The 25,430-nt window shown below is 35.0% G+C and overlaps 1 protein-coding gene across 4 annotated transcripts in view; it reads right to left on the bottom strand.

The window, feature by feature from the left end:
* Window positions 1–25,430, bottom strand: part of LOC124542954 (triple functional domain protein) — a 79,156-nt gene that overhangs the window by 8,120 nt on the left and 45,606 nt on the right. For 3 of the 4 annotated variants that reach the window (XR_006967412.1, XM_047120909.1, XM_047120911.1), the window contains 11 exons: window positions 16,826–16,898; window positions 11,166–11,289; window positions 10,445–10,561; window positions 7,748–7,813; window positions 7,487–7,570; window positions 6,084–6,287; window positions 5,457–5,554; window positions 4,514–4,706; window positions 3,721–3,918; window positions 1,766–1,954; window positions 690–904 (listed from right to left, as the gene is read on the bottom strand). Coding sequence is in view for 3 of the 4 variants with exons in the window: in XM_047120909.1 (XP_046976865.1) it covers window positions 690–904; window positions 1,766–1,954; window positions 3,721–3,918; window positions 4,514–4,706; window positions 5,457–5,554; window positions 6,084–6,287; window positions 7,487–7,570; window positions 7,748–7,813; window positions 10,445–10,561; window positions 11,166–11,289; window positions 16,826–16,898 (1,561 nt within the window). In the remaining variant the exon portion in view is untranslated. The remainder of the gene's footprint in view (window positions 1–689; window positions 905–1,765; window positions 1,955–3,720; window positions 3,919–4,513; window positions 4,707–5,456; window positions 5,555–6,083; window positions 6,288–7,486; window positions 7,571–7,747; window positions 7,814–10,444; window positions 10,562–11,165; window positions 11,290–16,825; window positions 16,899–25,430) is intronic. The other variant, XM_047120910.1, reaches the window with a different exon arrangement.

The raw sequence follows: 25,430 nt of genomic DNA, 5'->3' as shown, positions 1-25,430 counted from the left end.
AGCAAAATATTATAGACATTATCACTAATTACGAGTCAATTCCAAAGAGTTCTTAAAGCCTAGTGCGATTAACTATGACGTTATTAATATAAACTAAGCTAATTAGTTATAAACTGATGTTACGAGTTACGTGTTGGCAGTAATTTTATTGCGATACTTTTACAATTATTCGTTTGGGATTACAATATAATACTTAATATAATTATATTTTCAACGACTGTCGTCGAGATGTACGTCTGGCATAACTCCTTATTGTTTGCTACAAAAAATATTTATTATTATTAATTTGTACGAAATCAAACGAAACACATTGGATATTCCGTATATTTTGTGACACTGTATGACATAGAGGGAAAGACTTCGCTTATAATTTGAATAAAACACATATACGTATATTTATATCCAGTCACAAACTAATCACAAAATATACAAAATATGTATGTTGTTAAAATTACATATGGAATATATCTAAACGAACTATAAACTATGCAATAAATTAAAGACGATTGAAATACAGAACATATCGTTTTTGAAAACTCTTTGTTTACAGCAACAAGTAACTTAACCTCTAAAAGCTTCCACAGCAAAATTAATTAAATGACAAGACACTGTTAGTAAGCGATTCGACGCATCTAGGGTGTTAGTCGAAAGCGTATGGAGGCAGCGCGCGACCTCGGGCGGGTACTTACGCGGAGGCGTCGCGCTGGAGGAAGGCACTCGGGTTCTCCAGCCGCTCGCCGAAGATGAGCTGCGACTGCAGTATGGTGGACAGCGTGGAGACCCAGAGGTGGCGGCGGGCCTCGGGCGCGCGGCACACGAACGTCTGCTTCGGCTTGTTGGGGTCCACCGAGTGGATGAGGAACGAGTTGCTGCCGTCGATCTCCTCCAGCTCCATCTTGTTCACCTACATTTCGTTTACATTATATATTTATTTATTACTAGACGCGTACCCCGCGTAATAGTAGCCTATCGCAAAGTATTGTAACAACAACAGCCAGTAAATTCCCACTGCTGGGCTAAAGGCCTCCTCTCCCTTTGAGGAGAAGGTTTGGAACATATTCCACCACGCTGTTCCAATGCGGGTTGGTGGAATACACATGTGGCAGAATTTGTAGGAAATTTGTCACATACAGGTTTCCTCACGATGTTTTCCTTCACCGCTGAGCACGAGATGAATTATAAAGACAAATTAAGCACATGAATCAGCGGTGCTTGCCGGGGTTTGAACACGCAATCATCGGTTAAGATGCACGCGTTCTAACCACTGGGCCATCTCGACTCTCGAAATATTGTAACGTTTGTCTTTTATTATTAAACAGAATATTTAATACTCATTTTTCAAATATTGAATAAAGCGAACCTAAATATCTACGTACAATGTTAACATAATTATCCTCTTTGGTAATGATATAAAGTATTAATATAAGCCCGAACACCAATTTTAACATTTCTAACATCTGTGTTTACGATTTCCCATACAAAAATACCTTCTAAGTGCTCTAGGTGAGGTTCCACAAGGAACTCCTTTTATACTACCCGTGTGTCTACCCGTGACCACGAACGCTGTAAAGTGCTCGAAACGTCGGGATATCAAAAATAATTAATATACGCGATTCAAATCCGTTATAACTAGTTTTATTCCTTTTATACTGTTAGTCTCACCGGCTTAAGCTGTATTTTTTATATCAATAAATCGTTATAAATTTTCACGTTAAGATTTATTTTAAAGTTGCAATAATTGTTGTTGCATTCAAGCCGCAGTTACCTGAACGTGAGCCTTGTAGTTGTACGTGGGGCTCGTGAACTGCGACTTCTTGCCGACGGCCTCGGTGAAGATGACGCACTGCTGGAAGAGGAACACGTGCAACTCCTTGCCCTTGTCGCTGGAGCAGTTCGCGTCCGATACCACCAGTGGCTCTTGGAACAGTAGCTTCCCTTGAGCGGCTATGTTACCCTGGAATTAATATACATACAGCATAGTAGTAAAGTAACAGCCTGTAAATTTCCCACTGCTGAGATAAGGCCTCCTCTTCCATTAAGGAGAGAGATTGGAACATATTCCACCACGCTGTTCCAATGCGGGTTGGTGGAATGCACATGTGACAGAATTTCGATGAAATTAGACACATGCAGGTTTCCTCACGATGTTTTCCTTCACCGCCGAGCACGAGATGAATTATAAACACAATTAAGCACATATATATAGTGGTGCTTGCCTGGGTTTGAACCCGCAATCATTGGTTAAGATGCACGCGGTCTAACCACTGGGCCATCTCAGCTCAATATAATAATATAATAATAATAATACAGCATAACATACACTATATTCATATACAAATTGTTCCGCTCTATTAGTTATGTTAAATAAGTTTAGATAGGTAGGTCTTATATTCCCATAAAAGTATTAGTGGTATTTGGAAGCGATCAAGCTAACTTAGCTTGTCATTTATATAAAGTATCGACCCGATAGTGACGACGGTGATGGGAAGTCATAACGCCCTGTTCACGCCTGAGAACTAAGATGTTACAGCCCTTGAGTGCAATATCACAAGCTCTTTCCCCTTTCAAATCGGACCACAACAATACTAAGTAATGCTGTTTATCAGTATTAGTGGTGAGTGAATAAAAACACGAACACGTTAACGATATCACTCTATAGGAGATTTAGCGTTGGGTCATTTGTGTCTTGGCACTATTGATCGAATGAAGTAAGTCTTCTGATAGACTCTGGATTACATCCATACTGTGGATATAAGGCGTACTCTGTTATATTATATAAATAGGCACTGCAAAATTATAATATAAACAGCACTATACGTACAAATTAAATTATAAAATTTTCATAGTATTTTATTTTAAATATCACTTAGCGTTTGTGTTGTTTGCGTAAAAAAGACGCAATTACAATCAACCTGTATATGCATTTATACAAATAATGTTACGTTACATTTTGTATTAAGTTGCAATGCAATAAGTAAAATAATTTGGTGATAATCATGTATGTTTCCCTTTATAAGATCGGAGAACGATTGAGTCTTATGGTAAGGGTTTCCCTTCGCTCAACGACACTGTTCCGATAATATAAGCGACTGCTATTGCCATCAAGACTGTTATCTCAGTTGTTTTGCCACTGGTGAATGTGGACTGTACTGACTCACCCACCCTTCAAACCGAAACAGCAAAACTGAGTAATGTTGTCAAGTCGTTGGTAATTATTGTCTTAGTCAAATCTGCATTATTTTATTGCTCTATATTAACATTACTCTGAATTAATTTCAGTAATTATAAGAACACGCATACTGCGTTTGTTTCGTCTTCGTTGTTCGTTATTTCTATAAGCTATATAAATATATTATATTCAAACAGTATGAAGAAAGCGACCGGGTAATGAATATAGTATCGAAATACAGCCAATAGAAAATAGCGATGCTGATTACGACAAATAAATATTTTTGAATACTGCAGATAATCACATAGCATATTCGCTTAGTAATTCGGTTTTGTAAGATCAATCAATAAAAACTTTTGCAGCAAGATATAATCAAATCGCCATAAATACAATTCAGCGTAAAGGCACAATATACAAAAAATAAAAAATCGCAATTTTGCAGGTATTTTCGCACATGCAGGTCTTATATGCTATTGTTTATCACAGTAATAATACGACATAATACGACGATAGTTTAAATATAAAAAAAAAAAAACAAATCGTGGACATACCGCGAACCCTTGCAGACGGCCGACGTCCATCATGTCGTTGGCGTTCTTGGGGATGATGGAGGTGCACTGCACGGCGTCGCGCAGCGACGAGATCACGTTGGGGGCGGCGTTGGCCATTTCAGAGTACGACAGGATCTTCTTCACCAGAAGGTGATATTTCTGAATGCGCTGAATTGGCTTGATCAGAAGATCGCCGAGCTGAAATTAAAACATTGAGCTGTCATTCAGTGGTCGCGTTGGCCATCACTATGATGTCTTGAAAAGTTTTAAAAGACCAATAAAGTCGACATTATTGATGCTTTTAAATTAAAACTTGTTTTAAAGTTTTACAAGAACCATGCTACTAAGTGTTTAAATTTATTATGAGATGTTTTTGTTAAAATTGAATCCGAGAAATATTATGTGTAGTACGACACAAATTAGATGTAGCATCGGAAAATGCAATGGAATGAAAATAAAACCGATTACTGCCGATTTACACAACCAATAGAAATAGCTCTATATCGCGCCATTCGACGCTATTCGTCGCTATAGATTCACGCGTAAGAGAAAGCAAGTGCATGTAAATCGACGCGTCAAATTGACGAATATATTAGGTCACATGATATTACAAGTTATTACAAAGTTAGTTAAAAGTTAGTGCAAAGATCATATTCGCATGGGAAATAAATATTGATAATTTGGGATAGCGTACTTAATTCGGATGTGATCGGTTTTACGAATTTTGCCGATGCGACATCTAAGTTGTGTCGTACTATACTCCTGTAATTTAGTTGGCGAATATATAACACACCTGCAACTTGTGTCCCAGTTTGTGGCGCAGATCTTGGAAGTAGTGTTCATGTTCGGAGACGATGTATTCCGAGACGGGCTTATTGCGACAGTAGGCCTCGTAGAGGAACATCTTCTTTTCCAGGAAACGGCGGAACAGCGGTCCCAGCAGTTCGGGAGACTCGATGCAGCCTTCCAGCTCGCGGACGAACTTACTGCAAGTATCGTTCACTTATCGTACGTTTCACACAAACCATTAACATGGTTCCGTTTGGATCATCACGAAGGCGCTAGCAGACATATTTTCACTCGTATTGTTTATTATAAAAATAAATAAGTGCAATAAACAACTCGCGTGAAACATATTTAAAAAAACACTTTCGCAAATTATGCAATAAAATATTCGCTTAGCGATCTGTGTGGTTTAGGCAGATTATCATAATTTATTGATTTTTTTGTTCGAAGAATGCAAAGCAGAGTTAACATAAACCACAGTCAAAACGCAAATAATACAATACTTTTTTTTAAATTAAATTCTTCGGAACACAAACGACGCTCTTGTTATCTACATTGAATACCTTTCTTATGATTCTGCTACCATGTAATTTATTAACAATTAATACTAGATCTAAGTTCGCTAGCACACTGTCCCAGTTCGATAGCAAAACACCAAGCTTAACATCGGACTCGAAACAATACCGCACAGTAATGATTTGAGACGACAAATGTTGGATTATTATCGATACATATACATGCACTGTATCGCCGATCGCCCAACCGTAGTAGCGCGTAAGGGGCACCACCGATGCTCTCCACCGATTTGGATAATATTATTTTAGTTTATACACATAAAGAAAGATCTTAAGATTGTATGTTTAAAATATGGGATTTAAAAAAAGTACTAAAGTTATTTCGGTGCATATGATTCTGATTTTATTATAGTTAAATGTTGCCAAATTACTTACTCGCGATGCCACTCGTAGATGGCCTGTATGTTTCCGAAGATCATTCGGAGGCGGCGGTCGCGGAGACCGTCGGGTATCGGGGGGTCGCTGTTCAGATCCTAGAAGAGTGACGTCATTCTTATAGTTTTACATTATGTATTTGTTTGTTGTTTTGCTTTAATTATTTTACTTATGTTACTTTTCTTTTTAATTTACTTTGCTTGAATGCGGGTTGGTGGAATACACATGTGGCATAATTTCTATGAAACTTGTCACATGCAGGTTTCCTCACGATGTTTTCCTTCACCGCATTGGAACAGCGTGGTGGAATATGTTCCAAACCTTCTCCTCAAAGGGAGAGGAGGTTTTTAGCCCAGCAGTGGGAATTTACAGGCTGTTGTTGTTGTTGCTCGAATAAGTCGTAATAGGGGATTATAAGGATTAATCCAAACTTTAATTTTATTCATAAGCTTATTAAATCTTATTATGTACGACATAAAAATGAAGATTGTTCTTTAAGGCATAATAATACCTAACTAACAACTAGATAAAAAGGTAACATCGGGGCATCGTGTCGCCAAACAATCCCTAAACCCCTCACAACACTTTACAATACTTTGTCATAGCGGTGTCTAACGAATACGATACCATCATGTGCTTCATGTATCCGTCGCAGACGAGGCTCAGGTCGGAGACGTATATCTTCTCGGTGTCGTACAGCTCGCGCAGCACGTACTCGCGCTTCTTGAGCGTGGCCTCGACGCAGTCGGCGCCGGCCGCCTCCTCCCCCTCCGCCCCCGCGGGCCCGTCCGCGCCGCGCGCCCCGCCCGTGCCGCCCCCGCCGTGCTGCTCCTGCGTTTTCACATATCAACATGTATTTACTTTAATCGACGAATACACCAACATACAGACCTGGGCTACACTTGAAAAGACATTTCAAAAACCCGAACAAATAAATGATTAATTTACTATATATAAATATTATAATGCAAAACCAAAAATACAAATAGAAGCTTTCAAACATATTTCATCACCTTGTTATGTTATTTAGAAATTTCTATTGCATCCTAAATCACAAAAGCAGGATTTCTAAACGTACAGAAATACGAAGCGGACAAGAAAACAACTACCAAAGCAATAGTCATGCGTTTTAATAAAGATGCCTGAAATGAAGCCTGTACTGTACATACACAAATCTACGCAAACGCAAACGCAAACGCGCCGAAACACATAAGCACGCTTCAAATACGACCTTTATTACAATATAACTAATTTAAAAATACAAAACTCGGATATCTAATGAATTATTATCCTTCAGATAAATGCGTTTAAATAACTCAAAAACGTTAATTTTACTTTATAACTAATTCAACTCAAAATATATTTCGTAATATAAAAAGTAGGCTCTACGAGGCAATTTTGTATCATAATTTTACAAGATTCCTAAAAATGTTACGAACCGGTTCGGACTGTAGTTTCTGCTGGGTTTTTCTTAGTTTTAACGAAGCAGTTACTTTTTTCCATCAATTAAATGAAATAGGTAATTAAATATAATTGAATTTTAATTTACCCTGCATAGAAATCAACGAATTCTGGATCGCATTAAATGTATTTATTAATTAACAGGAAAAATTATTTGAAAAATGTAATGCGAAAATTATGATGTAATATTAATTCAAAAAGTGAGTGCGTCATTATTGATGGTCACAAAATCGTTGGCTATATAATAAGTGAGGCGGCGCGGGGCGCGGGGCGCGGGGCGCGGGTACACATGATTAAACACACCATTAATATCCAACGATTATCGATCCCAATTAAAACTGCTGCAACCGAGGTGAAACTTAAAACTGCATCATAAACTCGTTAGGGAGTTTTAAACTACTGGTGAATTTAATACTCTTATATTTTCATCGACATTTATAAGCGAATCCGTGAGCTGCCTACTTCGTCTACGTTTTCCCTATAAAATATCAGAATAATAAGTTATTCTCGAACAAAGTCACAATTAACGGGGAATTCATGCACACTACATGCTTTGACTTGAATCGAACCATTTTTTCCTTGACTATTTGTTCTATTTCGGCGATATCGGCGGGACCACCGTTAGAATCCAGCGCGTCCATTGCCAATGAGTTCTGAAAATGTTACCAATATATAACCCAGGTGTTCTCAAGCACCTACTCGCACCCTCGTTTGTTAGTTACAAGTTAAGAAAGAGAGCATAAATAGTTTTGAGTAGAATACTTTCAAGTAATTTTATTTGAACGAATGAAGTGGCAGAGAGGAAGAGATAGCGTGGGGTGTATACTGACCCGGGCGGCGGGCGCGGCGGCGGCGGTCGCGGGGATGGGCGCCTGTTGCAACACCGCTTGCGGATCCTGTCACATAATACATCATTCTATCAGTCGAAACATTTGCTGTTGAAATAACACAGTTAAGAGATTAGCTTAATAAAAACGAATTTAAGTGATTCGATTTCGACGCGGAACGTACCATGCAAAAAGACCTTCAACGCATGACACGTCAGAGTTGATATAAATAGATATACTTATTACTACGTATCGTCTTTATAATCTAGGACTAAAATATCATATATTGATGTTTATTGAAGTCGAAGTACCCAATTTTCATACGACATAGTTGCCTCAAATTGGAGCACAGATATATTGGTGTATGATCGCATCTGCGTCGATTGTCTACTCGGCCGAGAAAGCATGTGTATCGGCAATCTGAACGTATACACTCGCGTATATCGAGGCGCTTTTATTCGACCTAACAAGACGTTCATGTTTGATGTAATTGAATAGAGCGATTTCTCGTTTGGCGCCAGGAAATCATAGTAATTTATAGCTAAGGGACGCCATTCATTCATATTGCGCAAGCTCGTTTAAATCGTATATTTAGTTTCATCACAACTTTCGTAAAAATGGAACATTTGTGATAAAAATAAAGTGATTCTCGCTTAATTGTTGATACTACAAATTCAACAAATTATATTTTGTATATTGGGTATTTTCGGAGTATAAAGAGTTTTAAATTTGATTGATTATGTTACTCAATTAAATACTAACAAATCCCAAAATCCCGTGATAGTTAGCTTATATATTGATTCGTACATCACTGTAAACTTTTTCAAAACTATGTAATCTCACTTTAGTAGGGAACTTGAACATTGAAAAATCTTCGGTAGATCTGATAGAATCTAGATTATTAAAATGTTTCTATCGTTTGACAAGGTGTTAAAGTTGTGGTAGTATTTAGATTTTAAATTCTGGATACAACATCTTTTGAGCCATTCCTTACCTTTTACTGCCAATTAATCACATGTATCTTAAAGTTACAAGCTTGACATATGTATAAACGGATATAATTAGGATACAAAATATATTTTTTTACAAATTCTCTATGGTTAGGACGATCGATCGAGGTGATAGATTGACTCACTTATTTCTGATGTTAGTTCACAGAAGACTATTATTTTGTATGGGGGAAAGTATGTCATGCTAAACCGATAGTATTATGATCATTAAAAATAACAAATCGAATTGTAACTCGTGTAATTATTGTCCTGACAACCTATTTATATTAGTTCCTGTTAGCCATTTTTCATGTTACTAGCAACTATATACGTGGTCATTTCATAACATACAATCATACGTTACAATCACCATAAATTAGAATGCAACACCACGAACGCGTTTCTGACTTTTCTTCGACCACGTTTTCTTCACTTACGTTAGTGTAGCTGTGTACTCATTTAGTTATTACTTTTTTCGTTACAAATAAGGGTAAAATATGGAACAAATTATAAATAGTATAAGGTTATGGAAGAATTACTTTACATATCAAAGTTATGAATAATTTTAAATTTTCCTTTAATTATTATTAACCACCTTTATTTAAAAACTATATATTTATTATAGGATTAAAAAATATTGGTACATTATCTCTAAGTGTAAGATGACACTATATTTCTTCAGGTCATATTTGCATACTATAAAAAAATAAACCACACGCTAATTTTAAACCGAAGGTTTAATTCATCTGTAAACTCTAGCTGACAAATGAACATATGTCTCATACGCTAATAGCATATGTTAGAAGCCATTATTGCTCACATTTTGTGTCATTACAAAATCCATTACATACCAGAGAAGAAATACGTCTTAATCGTCATCGCGAATTCCGATTTTAAAATTCTGACAGTATTAAGTTTTCATGTGCTTGTTTTGTGTCTATACAACATTTAGTTCTCGATGCTTTGACATTTCATCTTGACACGTGTAGAACCTCTTGAATTATTTCAGAGGGCTTTTAGCGAGATGCGAGTTCTTACTTCACTTTTAAATAATTATTAAATAAATTTATCGTATAAATATTGATATAAAATAACTGTTTTAAAATAAATACTACAATTCATAAACGTCAAAGCAGTTTAGGAATGTGGATAATTACGCTTATCGCCTTACAACAGCCGAAAGCCATGTCGTTCGTTGAATAGTATAAATTCATTACATTCCTAGAATGCCGAGGTCCGAGTACAATGACGTATTATGCTGGAAAGTCTGTTATTCCACAAATTAAAACATACTTAGTGACGAATACTCGAAAACAAAAAATGTAGTTCGAAACGGTAATCGAAACAATTTCGTAATGTGTGTGAAGGTTTAAGCATTTAACAAAGGTAGCATTGTTAACCTCACTAAAGAAAGTTCGCCTTGAACACTGCAGGGAGACTTATCGTAAAATATCCTGAAGATATGTTTTAGTGATAACGTTTTTTTACAATAAGCTAATTGCTATTATTTATTTATTTATTGAAATAGGGTTGTTTAAGTACAAGCTGTCATACAAAGCAAGTAATTAGTCACCTCCTATTATTCCAGCGGGCGATAATGTAACCGAGATCTTATCTCATGTATAATAAATGATTAGAACGTAAAACTCTTTATGTTCAGTTTTGAAAAGAATAGTATCTATTTTCAACCCAAGTGAGTGGTAACACTAACCTGTATCGGTTTCATGGGCGGCGGCAGTTCAAGGTCGGGTGCGTCGTCCTCCGCATCGTCGAGCGCGGCTGCGCTGCCTTCGCCATCGTCTACGCGAGCATTTTCAGCGTATGGTAGCTACACACACACGAAATTTAGTAAACATATAAATATCAACATTAATCATAATGACTGCGTCTCAATAGCTCAGATACAGGAAAAAATGAACATTGAATACTGTACAATACGCACTAGATCAAAATAATCGAAATTTAAAAAACTACAAGTTTTATTGAATAATACTTTCGATTGATTGATTGATTGATTCGTAGGTTCCTGATACTCCCGATAGTCATTGCACGCACGTGCTTGACCTCCTGTTTATGATAGATAAACGATCAAATTTGCTTAAAAGTATTGAGTTAGGCATAATAAAAACATTTTATGAGACTTATAACATGACGTTAAAATCATCAATATCAAGGTTTGACATAGTTTTATACATTAGCGAACGCGGTGTATGATATCGTTTTATCTACACAAACATATAGTAAAAAAATATGGTTTTTATCGCCCATAATTGCTAATATTTACTCTTAGATAGTTTATAATACAGCAGAGTCAGTGACCGACAAACACTCGACTTTAGTGCCCTATTGTCTGTGTTACATCGGGTTTTCGATTATGACCATAGGTATATTGTCATTTTGGAATAGATAAATTTGAATTTCTAGCACAATACCTTGAGTTTCTTTTCGGATGGCACTTTCTTCAAGGAAGGCTTTTCGGCTGAGGCGGGAGATTTAGCGCCACCTGGTGTCTTCTCGCCCTTAGCCTGCGACTTGCTAGGTCGTGGTATCCACCTTCTTCTGAAACAAAGTGTTGCTTAGCAAGTCTGCATACAAACTATATAAATATTCCTATGAACCACTTTATTGATTTTTCTAAACAAATAACACTAAATATAATATAAAGTAAAAAAACAAGTCTACTTTGTAAAGTTGTTACTCGCCCGCTTCGCTGGGCAAAACGGAGGGAGGTATCCACGGAATTACACACATATAGAAGCTAATTTATACTGTTCAACATTGTAAACTTTACATGGAAATATCTAATTATAAGCTTAATAAATTTGAAAATATCACCCTCGAAATGTTGTATATCAATTTCATAAGTTATAACTTAAAATATTCGAAGCATAAATCGAGTATTTAACTAATATTATAAAGAAGGATTTTTATTTAATAGCCGGAGCCATGGAAAAACCCGTAATCTCATTGAATAGGGCTCTTACATTCAATAGATTTCAAATTGACAGACTGCGATGCTCGAGCGCTTTTTCACGAACGCTTAAACTCTAACTGGTAGACAGACACTACATCGTGCGAATGTATATATCTATTGATTTCGAATAGTTTAAGAGATATGCTTTACATTCTATATAAGAAATAATTGGAGATTTATTAGAGCCAGAGGAACGACGTGGCGGGCAGCTAGTTGGATTTATTTACTCAAAATACATGAACGTAATTTTATACATTGACCGCATCACTCGTATTGATTCTCAACACTTTATCTCATTACAAAGCCACTTTGTGGAGAAATAATATTAATATTACATTAGTGATTTACAATTTTCGTCTAGAACTGCACCACTAATCTACAATATTTGAAACTACTCCATGAATACCATTTAGCACAATTAGTATATTCTACTTTCGAGATCTGCGGCGGCCATTACAAAGACTCAAGTGCATGAGAAAACACTCACTCCCTCATTCCTATTATTCAAAGGGATGCCAATTCGATACGGGCGAAAACATTCGACGTATTCGTACGAGAATGTAACACTGACTATTTCCGAAACCTGTGCTGTGCTGAATTACTCGATTCTTCGGGATTACAATTAATTACTAAAAATGAATACATTACGATATATTTTGTTATGTTAGTTATTTGGTACGTCACTAATAAATTACATATAAAATAATATGAAAATAGCAGCCATAATATTATTTCAGGTAAATATTATATAACGACCTTACATATAAAAAAGTAAAATTACACACCTCATTCTCTCTCTCTGTCATCACTAATTTGACATTCAACGGAGGAAGACAAAGTATTGCGTGACTGTAACAGCATATTATATACCTACAACCGCTAGAAACGTTTCTCGGTAAGGGAGTAAGTATCTTCTTACTCTACAAGCGAGCAAGAAACAATACAAGTAACTAATATACAAGTTACGTGTGTAGTAATTATCCAAGGGCATGCAGTTCGTCTGAGGCATGCACACCGGTACGTACTTGTTTCGTGAGTCTTACAAACTGTGGTGAGGTGACTTCCCAACTTCAGAGAAACTTTAAGTTTGCGTACACACTTCATAATATTAAGCCACACAAGTTAAAGCCGAGTTTCTTGCCACCAATTTTAGAGTATATTAATTACGAGATTTACTTTACTTTCGTATGAAATTGAATAACACGACGCATCCAAGCTCGTAAAATTCAAAATTTGAAACTAAGAAGATATTACTTCTTAATAAAGATAAATAAAGGTGGCCTCTTTTTGTGCCATTCGTTGGGTAGGCACTGCGGGCCTTGAGATCAACGTTATCAGCTCCTACGTAATGTGTTAAAGTCATTTCAATTATTATGAAATGGAAACTAGGCCAATTCACGGTGTTTTCTTATTTTCCATTTGTAGTTTTATTAAAACTTAACCTGCAATTACTATTATTTACATAAATGAAACGTATGGGTTGCATTTCATAATTCATAAACACTATGTACTATTAGCTCACGCATGCAATAAACCAACGAACATGTCTTCATCGTATCCACAGATCGTAATGAAAATTCCATCCTCCACTATTCGCTATTTGAATAATATTTCCCGGATTTTTTAAGCATTGGCATTTAACGATAAACGTTTAAGAAATTCAATTGAAAAATTTTATTCTCATACAAAATAGTTTTATATATTATTTATTAACCTATACAGACAGTCATAAACGATACAAAACAGGAATCATTTTTAATTTTTCTTTTAACTATTTTTACCATTATTAATTTGACATTCTAAAGAAGAAGAAAAATACTGTCTGGCTATACAATCCCTTTATGTTTATTGTTAGGGATTTAATAAAATATAGAAAAATATTTATTTTATTTAGCATATAGTCGATATCAATTGATAAGTGAACAAAAGATAAAGTAAATCGATAAGATAAAAAGACAATTCCCTTGCGTAGTTCAATATCAATTATAATTATTAATATTACATTAATTGAATTAAATATGTTAACACATCTATCGGAGAGCAAGACTACCCCAGAGAAACTCCACACCATACGTAAGTAGGTTGAAGAATGATGATATCCATGTAGACGGGTGACCATTCTCAAAGGAGACCAATGTCTTCACGTGCTTTTCGAAGCACGGGTATAAACACGTTGCCAACATTACAAGGTTTTACCACCGCTAATTTTACAAACAATATATAATATGTTGGTAGTCCGTTTTACGTCGTAGTTATGTTTTAACAAAAGTGGATTTGCAAATGCCATAATTCTCATATATAACGTAATTACCATTTTAAAAATGGAACACATCTCATAACGCTTTCTCGTAGAGTGGAAATCGCTATTACCAACACTTAACGGCGATGAAGCTCTTGGTAAACATGTCAAGCAGAATTTCACGTTACAGTTTTTTATTAATTCTCAATTATATGAAGTATTATAACTAATACAAAATAAGGCTCGGTTCAAACAAGAAGAAAAATATATAAAACGTAAAGAATGACTTGTTTTTCTGAATACAGACGTCATATATTACACAAGTCCTCAAGTCGAGATAAGGTATAAACTATCTACTATTTTTTTTCCATTACGGCCATAGCGTTCTTCAAAAATACATATTTTAGTAATCCTGATTATATCTTCCGAAAAAAAATACGAAAACAACAGGAATGGCCCAGGGAAAGATCAGTTGCTAGATCAGTGACTTATCGGTTATAACAAAACACTAAAGCGTTGAATGCAACGACATAATTTAATTTTTTTAAATAAAATGGTACCAATGGACTCACTTGGAGAAAACAATTTGACTCCACATCCTTATATTGATATAACATAGCACACATCACAGACAATCACGTTCGCAAGTCTACTGCGTTAAGTTCACTAAAAACCGACATACAAATAGTATCACTCCATTGGTGCAAACATTGTTATCACAAATTCGTAGCGTAAAGAGTAGACGAACAAGTCGGGGACGAAGAGGGACGAGTAATATCGGCAAGATTACGGCGATAATTTTGTAATCTATTGGTCGGTAGGTGACAGGAAGCGCGTCGCAAAACATTAACAACGACGGAGCGAGCGGCGAGCACGAGCAGGCGGGCCAGAGCCGAGCGCGCGCGTCTCTGTGCACGCCGCCGCGCCGCCCGCGCCGCGCGCACTGGGCCCATCGCCAAATTCATAATGCAACCGAACGTCCACTCCCATGACGCATCCACTGAAGAGCGGATACCGTGTTCTTATTACAATAAATCACGTCATTAATACTTATCACTACGCTTTATTAAATTACATTACTTAGCAAATACTGATACTGAAACCGATAAGATTAAACAATAATAATCGAAACCAACGTACGAGATCGATTCTAAACTAATTATTTTGTGGAATACTACTGCAGCACAATATTACAAATACTACAAGATTCTCTAAAATAAATATTTACTTTTTGCTAAGTTAGTTAAACAAATGCGATTCAAATATAATACAGGTTGCATAGAATATATACGAAGTGGGAATTCGAATTATTAAAAAATCTATATTCAGTTTTACCAGCGTCCATCAGACTTCCAATTACTTAGTTAAAGCGTTGCTACAATCCGTTTAATCCAGGTACGCTAGCCTATTAATACGAAGTTAATATTTTAAAGGGTTCACAGTAACCGACAGGAGCTGAGAGTAGATCCTATCACAAATGAATAATAATTGTAATATACTCAGCTTTGCAGTAATTAAAACAATACCCCTGACTGCAAACAATACCCCATGGCCAACTTCGCTTACAAAGATAGTTTTTAGAGTGTGTTGGAATACGATTAATTAAATATACGTTACAGTTACGATTTGGTGATTCACAAGCTTATCCGCGATTCACGTTGGCTAGAATGTTTATAAAAAGAGAAAACATTCACATAAATATATACAATATAACGTGTATTATGTGTTTTCACTTCTCCTATTCACGTTCACGTTCTCACGCTTTATAAGATAAAGCCGTGTGCAGATATTATTGTGCACCCGATACACGGTGATAACGACAGGATGAAACAATAAATAGACAGAGGTTTCTTGAGTGCTCCCTTCCTATTCTCATCGGCTGGGAACAAAAACGATACTTGTCTAACTCTATTACTTCAACGACATTTGAAATATACGCCACCGCTTGTAATATTTAATACCAAAATTATATTGCCAACGTATAAAGTTTCCATATTATTATTTTTGTCGTGTGTATAACGTTGGCCATACAAGCTTTGACAGTATTGATGAATTGGAAGGAACTGAGGGCTTATATCGGGACTCAAAGGCCAGTCAGCATAAAAATCTGTCCCAAAAGTCTACTGTGGAGCTTGTCGCTAGCCTTAGTAAGCCACCGTAGTCAGGAGGGAGAACATAAAGTATACGATATTAGGCCTTTATACGCCTAGAGGTGTAAGGGCAGTAATGAACGAGGGATTAATCGAGTCTTCTACATTTTGTTTCATTTTGGTCAAAATTTAGGAGAAAAGACAGCTTTTTGACATATATCATGATACACCATTAATAATAGAAGCATTTGTTTATCATTTAGAAGTCACTGGAGTAATCCAGTAATATAATAAATGATTTTTCATTTACATGGCAGTTAAACCTGCTTTATTGTTATCTATTAGATAGATGGCGACTTCACACATTGTAGTTTCAAATAATAGAACACGTGTGTGAGAGAAAAGAAAACAAAGGAATGTCTCCTATTATTTCTTACATCAGATAGCTTGTATTTGTTGTTTGACAAACAACTGCATTTATATTGCATAAATCGTAATATGTCGAACAATTTGTGTCCCGAGTACTCGCTTCATCTCGGGACGCTGACTCCGAAGAGTAACATAGACCAAGATAAAATGTGACTAATGGGAAACGAGACCGAAACGCAAGGCTGATAACATTATTGTTTTAACCGGAAATCCTTACTTTAGATGAGTAATGTTTTCTACGTAATACTTTCACGTAAATTTATCGTTTACTTAAACTAATCATCCTCTTATACATTATATCATATAAACCGAATCAAACAGCAACAAAATCAAATGTGATATGGTAAAATATGCACTTACGGAATAATTCCCTTCCTGTGTTTGCCAGGACTTGCGGCATTAGCACTTACACCGGGCTCCGAAGACGAAGCTTCTGTCAACAAAAAATAACATGTTAGTAGAATACACTGAAATTTATAAAATCTATAAGATTAGTAATACCAAACATAAGTATAAAAACTTTAGTATCGATTTAAGACGTATAGAGTTCTCCCAAGCAACCGCGTAACATACAATTAGTCAAGGATATGTTGCAAAAATATATACACCTCACGATGAAGTCAGTTTTAAGAGGCATTACCAGCGGCATTTAAATAAAAGATTTTGTCTAATACTTTTTACTTTAAATAAGGAAAGTAAGTATTTATGTGTGTAACATATACATCAATGTTTGGTTTGTGCGTCAATATTTAAGTATATGTCCAATAAATAAAAAAATACGTTTACATTTTCTAGTGAAGTAACATTTCTGTGACTAAATATATTTTTTTAATAATTCTTACATATACTATAAATTTTTTGATATTACGAACATCTGACAGAAATAGAGAAAAGTTCAATGAGGAGGTTTCGTCATCACAATTACTGGTTTAAGTGACATAGTGATTTATTAACATTTTAGTGACTTATTTACCTGCTTTTCAAGTTTACTAACCCCTTTTTTGGATCCGCCGCAGTGCGGTGAAGCCTTTAGGCAACGGCACAGATATTCTTACAGAGAAATGTGTATGTTATTAAATTTCAATACTTGTTTTCTAAATATTAAAAATACGTATTTATAAAAAGATTCTATCTGATCTTATTTTATATACTCCGTAATGTAAAGCTACATTAGCAGGCCCTATATCCGTTTTGCGCTTTTTTTAATTTTAAGGCGAGTTTAAAATTTCTTCAACCGTTAACTTCATAAAAATATTGTTTGTCCTAGTCTAAAAATATTAGTTAATAATTTTGGGAGTTTTGAGACTTAGCAATATACATATATGTTTGTGTATATTTAAAGTCGCCGAGGAAACATGGAAGCGTAGTTTACTATAATAATTAATTTAAAAAGTTAAAACGTATTACGAGAATTTTCAAATGGAACTTTCAAACTGTTATCAAGAGTTCACACAAAGTTAGACTCATTTAAACTATTATATTGCGAGACTTAACAATTCGAAAAATACTGGCAAATATTTGATTTACTTTCCAACTTAACATTGATCGCCAAAACTGTAAAGAAATGGTCCGGGAGGTAGCGTTGCAAATACAAAAGTCATAGTAAGCTGGCTGATTTTAACGTCGATAGCTGATCTTATATGACTAATAACTGAACCGACCGTCAGCTGCTCAAGCGGCGGTGGGTGCGGGTGTAGGAGGCTGCGAAAGAGGTAAAAAAAATATAAAAAATCAAGTATATAAATAGTACGCTAGCTGAAACTTTTTCCATAAAGGGTAGTTCAAAATTTTAAATCTTGACTGGATCAGTTGATGGTCTTTCCACCGCTAGACAATTAGCTGATTATTGTTTTCATACCCAAAATTATTGAACATCATGGGTCATGTAGTTAAATTTCATTCGGCGTATTAAAACGTAATTTTACGTTTTTTTTTTACAAATTCATGCGACCAGCTGATACATAAACCCCCTCCCCCCTCTACGATGCAGCTGACGATTTTTTTCAGCTCAGTATAATGTCAACTATTCATGGAAAAAGTTTGAGCTAGCTTAGATACTATACTTAATTTTTAATTCTTTTTACCGCTTCTGCAACCTCCCAATTCCACACTCACCGCGGGTGCGCCAACTTGATTCAGTTATGAGTATTTCGAGATTTATACAGTAACTAGTTTTAGTTCATATTTGTATATATATATATTTAAGCATTTAATGTTGTAAATTTTTAAGTTAATAAAAATATTTCGAGATAAATAGAAAAAGAAGGCAAACAGTCGAAGTAAAATCACTGCCCAAAATGAAACGCTACCTCCCGGACCAAAATATTAAGATAAGCAATCATCATTTGATAAAGTCCAATATCTTGACTGATTGTCATAATCATTACAAAAAGATATTACTGGTTGGTCAAACCATTCACATTTTATGATAAATAAAATACATCGGTTGATTTACTTAAACGTGACGCAGAATATCGGCTTCGATATTGGTGCAGTCTCCGGTTAGTTGTAACCCGGGGCAAGCAGCAATGAAATCATGTGCTTGTGTTTATAATACATTCAATGCACGTAACGGATGAAAACCTGGCACGTGTATCTAAATCGAATCCGCGTGGTGGTGTATAATCCAAACTTTTCAAAATTGAGAGGAATTCTTTTCCCAGCATTGAAGGCTACTTTACTAGTTCATTTGAATCGTAATAATACTGACTACAGTGCAACGCCTATGGGACTAGAGACCATTTAACTGTATTATGCTGTCTGCACGCAACACGATTTAAAGCCAAGTCGAGGGTGATCCGCATTAACACATGATACGAAATTAATTGAATTTAACTTCAAGCGGCAATAAGCTTTGTGACTAAAATGTATTTACTTCCTTCATATAATATATATAATATAATATAATATAATAATTTCATATAATCCTCAAAAATCTTGCAATATGATTATTAAATTTAAAATTTTAGCTTTTTTTTCTTTAAACGATTCTACGAAGACACTTCCATATTTGGGAAATGGATGTTTAAATTCCTTAATATTTAAAAAAGGTTTCAAAAGAACTGGCAAATATCGGTTCACAATCAGAAAAACATCCAAATCGAGAATAACTGTTCTATTTTGCCGTCGGCTAAAATAACGAATTCATATTCATTCGGTACCGTTCGAGCAAAGTTAACAAATTTAAAATAATTTCTGCAAAATTGAAGCTTTAAACTGAAACCGCTGAATGCGTTTCGATATATTCAAATTGCTAGGGCGTATATATCGAGCAATATTCTGTTCAATTAATTAAGGCTCGGATTTCATAAAGTCAACAGCATAGCCCTCGTGTGTATCTAAGTACTCCCGTACATACACCGTACATACACAAATAGTCACGTCAAAAGCAAGCGGCATTTTAGCTTTCTATCATAAACTTTATGGTGTAATGACTAAAGTTAAAAGGGCAGCGTAGTACTGACTATACTACAGGAAAATAAATTTACAATAGCATTCTTTATTCTAAAGAAGGTAAAAGATAAAGGTAGCACAAACGCTAACTTAATCTTTGTCGAAGAATGTTTTGTAACAAGTACACGCTCAAACAATTTTGCTAAAATAATACAATCTACGTAGTATTTTTCCATGGATCCGTAAACTAAACCAAACTGATGCTAGTTTTTCTTTAGAATAACAAAAGTATAACAACATAACACTGTCCATCCTTGTAGGAGGTTACGTCCCTTGTACCTGATCTTACACTGAATCGCCCAAGGATCACCAGTTCTACCAGCTGTCAAAAGTCAAGCATAGCACAAGATTTTAAATGATTTTATTATTATAAGTTGTCTCTTTATCACGTGTAAACGGATGAGTGAATCGTTCGTAGGAAAAAAATCGATAATCACAATATAGTCAGTCACACGAAGAGTTAACATTCATTGCATAGTGTATAGTTTTTGATAAAAGATATATATTGCGTATATAAACACCGGTATTTCAATTATCTTTCAACGTAAGCGTTGATAAGCTTTTAAGCTTATCTCTATGATGGTAAGCTCGGGTCCTATTAATTGGGTTGTGTGAGTTTAATGCATATTCGTGAGCTTGTATTACATTTAAAGTACTACGTCTTATGAGTCAGTGTGGTAGTTACGATAGTCGAAAGAAGGCTAAGCGTTGGTCCATGGTACCGTATTTCGGCCGCACTCGCACAGATGCGAAGTTATATTTAAATCGACGTCTATAGTACGCTCATCAGAAGCAATGTTAAGGTTGAATTCCGGAACGCTTGCGTCATGAAAATCACGCCTGGGATAAAGCCCTGACCTTATCTTTTAAGAAGACAATACGTCCTCCGCGTGTGATCTAGCAAAAGTACTTCTTGCATAAAACATCGCAAAAACAGCTGCTGCATTATGTTAATATAAATAAGCCTAGTTCACAACAAACCTTCCAAATATTGTTTACTTTATACTAATGTTTTGTACCGAGTAATGATTAGTAAATGTAAGACATTTACTAATTACTATATTTAGAATATGATGTTTGCAATCATTAGCACAAAGTAGTTAACAGATAATGCTTAGCAAGAAAAAAATAAATATTATCTATAAGTACATTTTGTAATAATATTTATAAATACGAATCGAGATGACCGCACAAAGAATCCGGGCAATCCGGTAGTTTTGTTTTTGATGAACTGTGTTTGTAAAACAGACAATAAAGGTAAACATCATAAGAAATATTTGTATGTGTCAAACGAATCTATTATCTGTGTTCTATCCGCCTGCCCGCTTTATAGTACAGAGCCTTTGCCCACTATTTTTTATAAATGTATATCACATCCTGGTATCATAAAATGAAAAGATTTATACTATACTAGGTCGTTTGTTTATTTATTGTGGATTCACGTAAAACTGCTAGTCTGATCTATATAAAAAGCTTTTGTTTTTAGTGGAAATAAAATAGGCAACATCACATATCCAGCTATCTAAAATTTTTAGGTGTGTCGCAGAAACACTGTCTAGGTCTAAAACAAATTAACGACTAATTACGCTCTAATTTTGGTGACAGAGTAGTCTCATGAAATACCTTTTTATTTTTTTATTGACTTTTTTTATTGAACATTTATATGCTTTCAACAAAGTATGATAAAATAATATGCGCTAATTTATATCTGTCTTTTACTATACTTCTTACAAGTAAAATTGACATGTGCACAAGAATTCATTGGGTATTTTTTTACTCATTGATACAACCCGTTTTTATTAAACGTAAAATGATTATTCTATTTATCATTGTTGTGTAGCGTAACAAATTTGAACTTTCTAGAACAAGAGGTCACTGTGAAACTGATCGAGCAAATAGTTCAGATTCCGTTTAGAATTGATTTTAATCAAGAAGAATGAAGAAAATAAAAATAGGTGACCATTTCAAAAGCAACTGTTTTATTACTAGTCATTCTTAATATAAACAGTAGAATTTCGAAAGATAAAACGAATGTTGTCTCTCATAAAGAGATTGTGACACACTTATTATTGGATTAAAATATATTAAGCAAAAATAAATCTAACGGAGCTAGTAGCGACAAACGGTCGTGACGCCGAACTGGCGAAAGATTCGACTTTACAACAGTCGTCGTATCGTATGGCTCTTTGTATCGGGTCGTAGTTAATATAAGTACGAAAAATAATTAGCGACCCAGCCAAAAAGTGCGTGTCGTGATTAAGGAATATTAGATTCATTGATTTCATATATTCAAAGGCAACAACAGTTATGTGTCCTCACTGGATTGTTCTGAGGTGTCACCGTTTTGCTTAACGGTGACACCTGAGGTGCAGCTGGCTGGGGACGACTAATCATTTTTTTATGCAATAATATTAGCAGATACCGCAGCGAACTCGAAAATGGGATAAGGGCGAAGATTTACTTATTGAGGTTACACGTTGTAAACCTAGTGGTAATTTAAAAGCACATGCAAGTCTTATTTATTTTGCTTTAAAATTATTTATCTTTAAAATTTTCAAGTCAATTATTAATTTTTGAGAGTCGACCACCACTTTCAAAGTTTATTTAATAAATAATAAATTTACTCGACAGATGCGAAGCTTATGCCCAACTTTCATAAGTTACTGCGACCCTATGACCTCAAAAAACGAAATCCTTATTATTTCGTATTACTTATTTATTTACTTTGGGATTTTTAAACAGTGTCAATTCACTATTTTCGTCAATCTTTGGGTAGGTATAAACTTTGCGGTATTTGAGACCGTAAGATTGTAATTTAAAAGTCTGAATTAAAAAAAACGACTTTTTAAACACTTTACTAGATAGATAGATTAAAAACAATTGTAGAAAAACATATTATGGTAAAATAGTGGTAAAAACTTGCCACCGTAATAATATGTCGACATAAAATGTATACAAAGCAATCGAATATCTTCAACATATGAACAACTATATAAACAAGACAACTTCATACATTGAACTCGAAGTGCTGTAAGAAAAACTATTTATTTATACGAAACTGTTCGAGTCGCAGCCACTCCGCGATCTAATCACACCCAGCTGCCGGGAGAGGGGAAAATTTTGTGAATGAAACTATTTAAATATACAATTTGAATCAGGTCGGCTCATATTATAGTAGTGCGTACGGCAAATTATACAAACATTGGAGCGACATACTTGTTATTATAACGTTTTGCTGTTGTCATTTTATAATAATTAATCCTTGGTTTAAACGTAAAACACGAGGAAAAACATCTAATTCGAGTTATATCAGTTTCGTTTAATATATATATACGTTAATATTTCCTTATGATTCCACAATTAATGTGATAAAATTGACGTTAACAATAACACAATAATAACATTTCGTTTCACAATTACGATCATTGTATAGGAATTAGAGTTGGATTTCCGCATTCACGATACAAGTCGCTTGAATATTAATATCTCAAATGAGCCTTAATCTCATACGAGCCGTATAACGAGGTACTAATCATAATTTTCAATGCCGAAAATAGTTTTTTATGTAATGAATGTAAACACTTACCATGGCGTTTATCCATCAACAGTAACTTCACCATCAAAATTAGTTACGCGTGCCGAAATGAAACGAAGTCGCGCAAGACTCGACTCCTCGGTTCGGACATTATTGTGCAAGACCCGTGCGAGTTGCTATTCAATTTCAAATATGGTAACGGACGTACACACGTCCCATTGGCCGGTCTCGACATGCAATCGAATCGATCGCGAATCAAATTTATTATAAGTGGTTGCCTTATTAACAAATAAATATTACGGCTAATTAACCGTAAATATTCATAATATTATTATAAACCCGTATCGCGTGTAGTAGAAATGCGCTCCACTTCTATGAACATCTACTGAGAACGTTTATGTTAAAGATTAATTAAACTGTTGACAAATAAAAAAAAAAGGTGTACTATTGTTCTCAGGGGTCACGTACTGATATTATTAGACTAATGTGATTGACACTTACGTTATTTATTAAGGAATGCTCGACACATTTCGGGGAGATTAAGGTAACGTGACGACGACGACGTGATTTCGACGCTTCCGCCCGTGACGAACCGCCATACCGAGACATAGCGAGCCTTCATATATCCGATATACAACGTCGGCGAAACGGGATTATTTAACGATTATAATAAAAAACTAGAATGGATGACAAGTATCGATGTTGAAAATAATATGTCTGTTTTGTATCGTAATCAGGTCACCTTGTCGTGAAATGTAAAGTTGACTTATGAAAAGTGATATAGTGAAAAGTAATACAACCGCGCACGCACGCTACACGCAAATCGAATGTACACTACTATACCAAATATGTCATAAACTTGAATAATAATTATTCTATAAAATATTTATATAATGATAGTTTTACTTTAGGTAATGGTTCCAGATATTACCATATCTATTAAATTTTAATGATTTTTGGCAGCATACACATCAGTACTCCAATAGCGTTGTGAATTTTTAATTACGATATCAATTATATTAATATTATATAATTTTCCCGCGATAGGTTTCTAATAAGATTTTTTAAAATTCTGTCCATAAATATTATCGAGAGTAAATTTCAATAACCCGAGGAACATTTATTCAATGAATGTATTATTGACAATACTCGAGTAATGAACGTTGACGAGGATTTTCTTAAGTAGTTTATTTCGTACATTTTCTTATTTGATTTGTCACATAATAATTCCTATAGAAATTGTCAAGTTATCATAATATTATCTTATTAAAGGTTATTTTATTTGGAGGAATTTATATATTTATAATTTATATATTTTATAGGAATAATTAGGGGCAATTTAAATTCAAATATAATAATTATACATACCCGACGTAGCGTTGTTGTTACCAACAGTATGTGACAGAATCCTTGACATTTTATTGTAAGCCGATCGTAGAGATACAGATCTTGTACTGGTGTAATTTAGGAAAACCGGCGCACTAGATAACATGAGACCTGAAGGAGTTTCACCTGAAGGTATGGGAATCGAGTAGAGTTCGTCAATTTCCCTGGAATCACTGTCATTATTACTGCTACCCGGTCCACTATTTGAAGCCATCTTCGACCATTGACAATATACAAAAAATGTTGATATTTTTTGAAAATTTATAGCAATATTCTCAAAAAATATGGACATTACGGTATGGGCAATATGTATTGAATTTCTTATTCGTTTAAGTAAAGTTCATAAATTGTGTGGGTCTAGTTTTCAATGTATCTAATGTAGGCAGGACGTGTTAATGAAAAATTAGACGGTTATCGTGTGGAGCGTGTTCAACGGGCGGGCGTGCGCGCTACCACCGCCCGCCCGACTGGCCGAAGCACATTAGCACGCCCATTGAAACATTCACCGCTTTCGCTGATGCGCTTCAACAATCTCAAAGGAATTTAAGCAGCATCTAGCTCGAAAACTGGCGAGATGGTTGCGACGCTAAT

Source organism: Vanessa cardui, chromosome Z (genome assembly GCF_905220365.1).
Source record: "Vanessa cardui chromosome Z, ilVanCard2.1, whole genome shotgun sequence".
Classification (NCBI taxonomy): domain Eukaryota; kingdom Metazoa; phylum Arthropoda; class Insecta; order Lepidoptera; family Nymphalidae; genus Vanessa; species Vanessa cardui.
The sequence above is the reverse complement of the archived record's forward strand: the minus strand, read 5'-3'. Positions and strand labels throughout refer to the sequence as shown.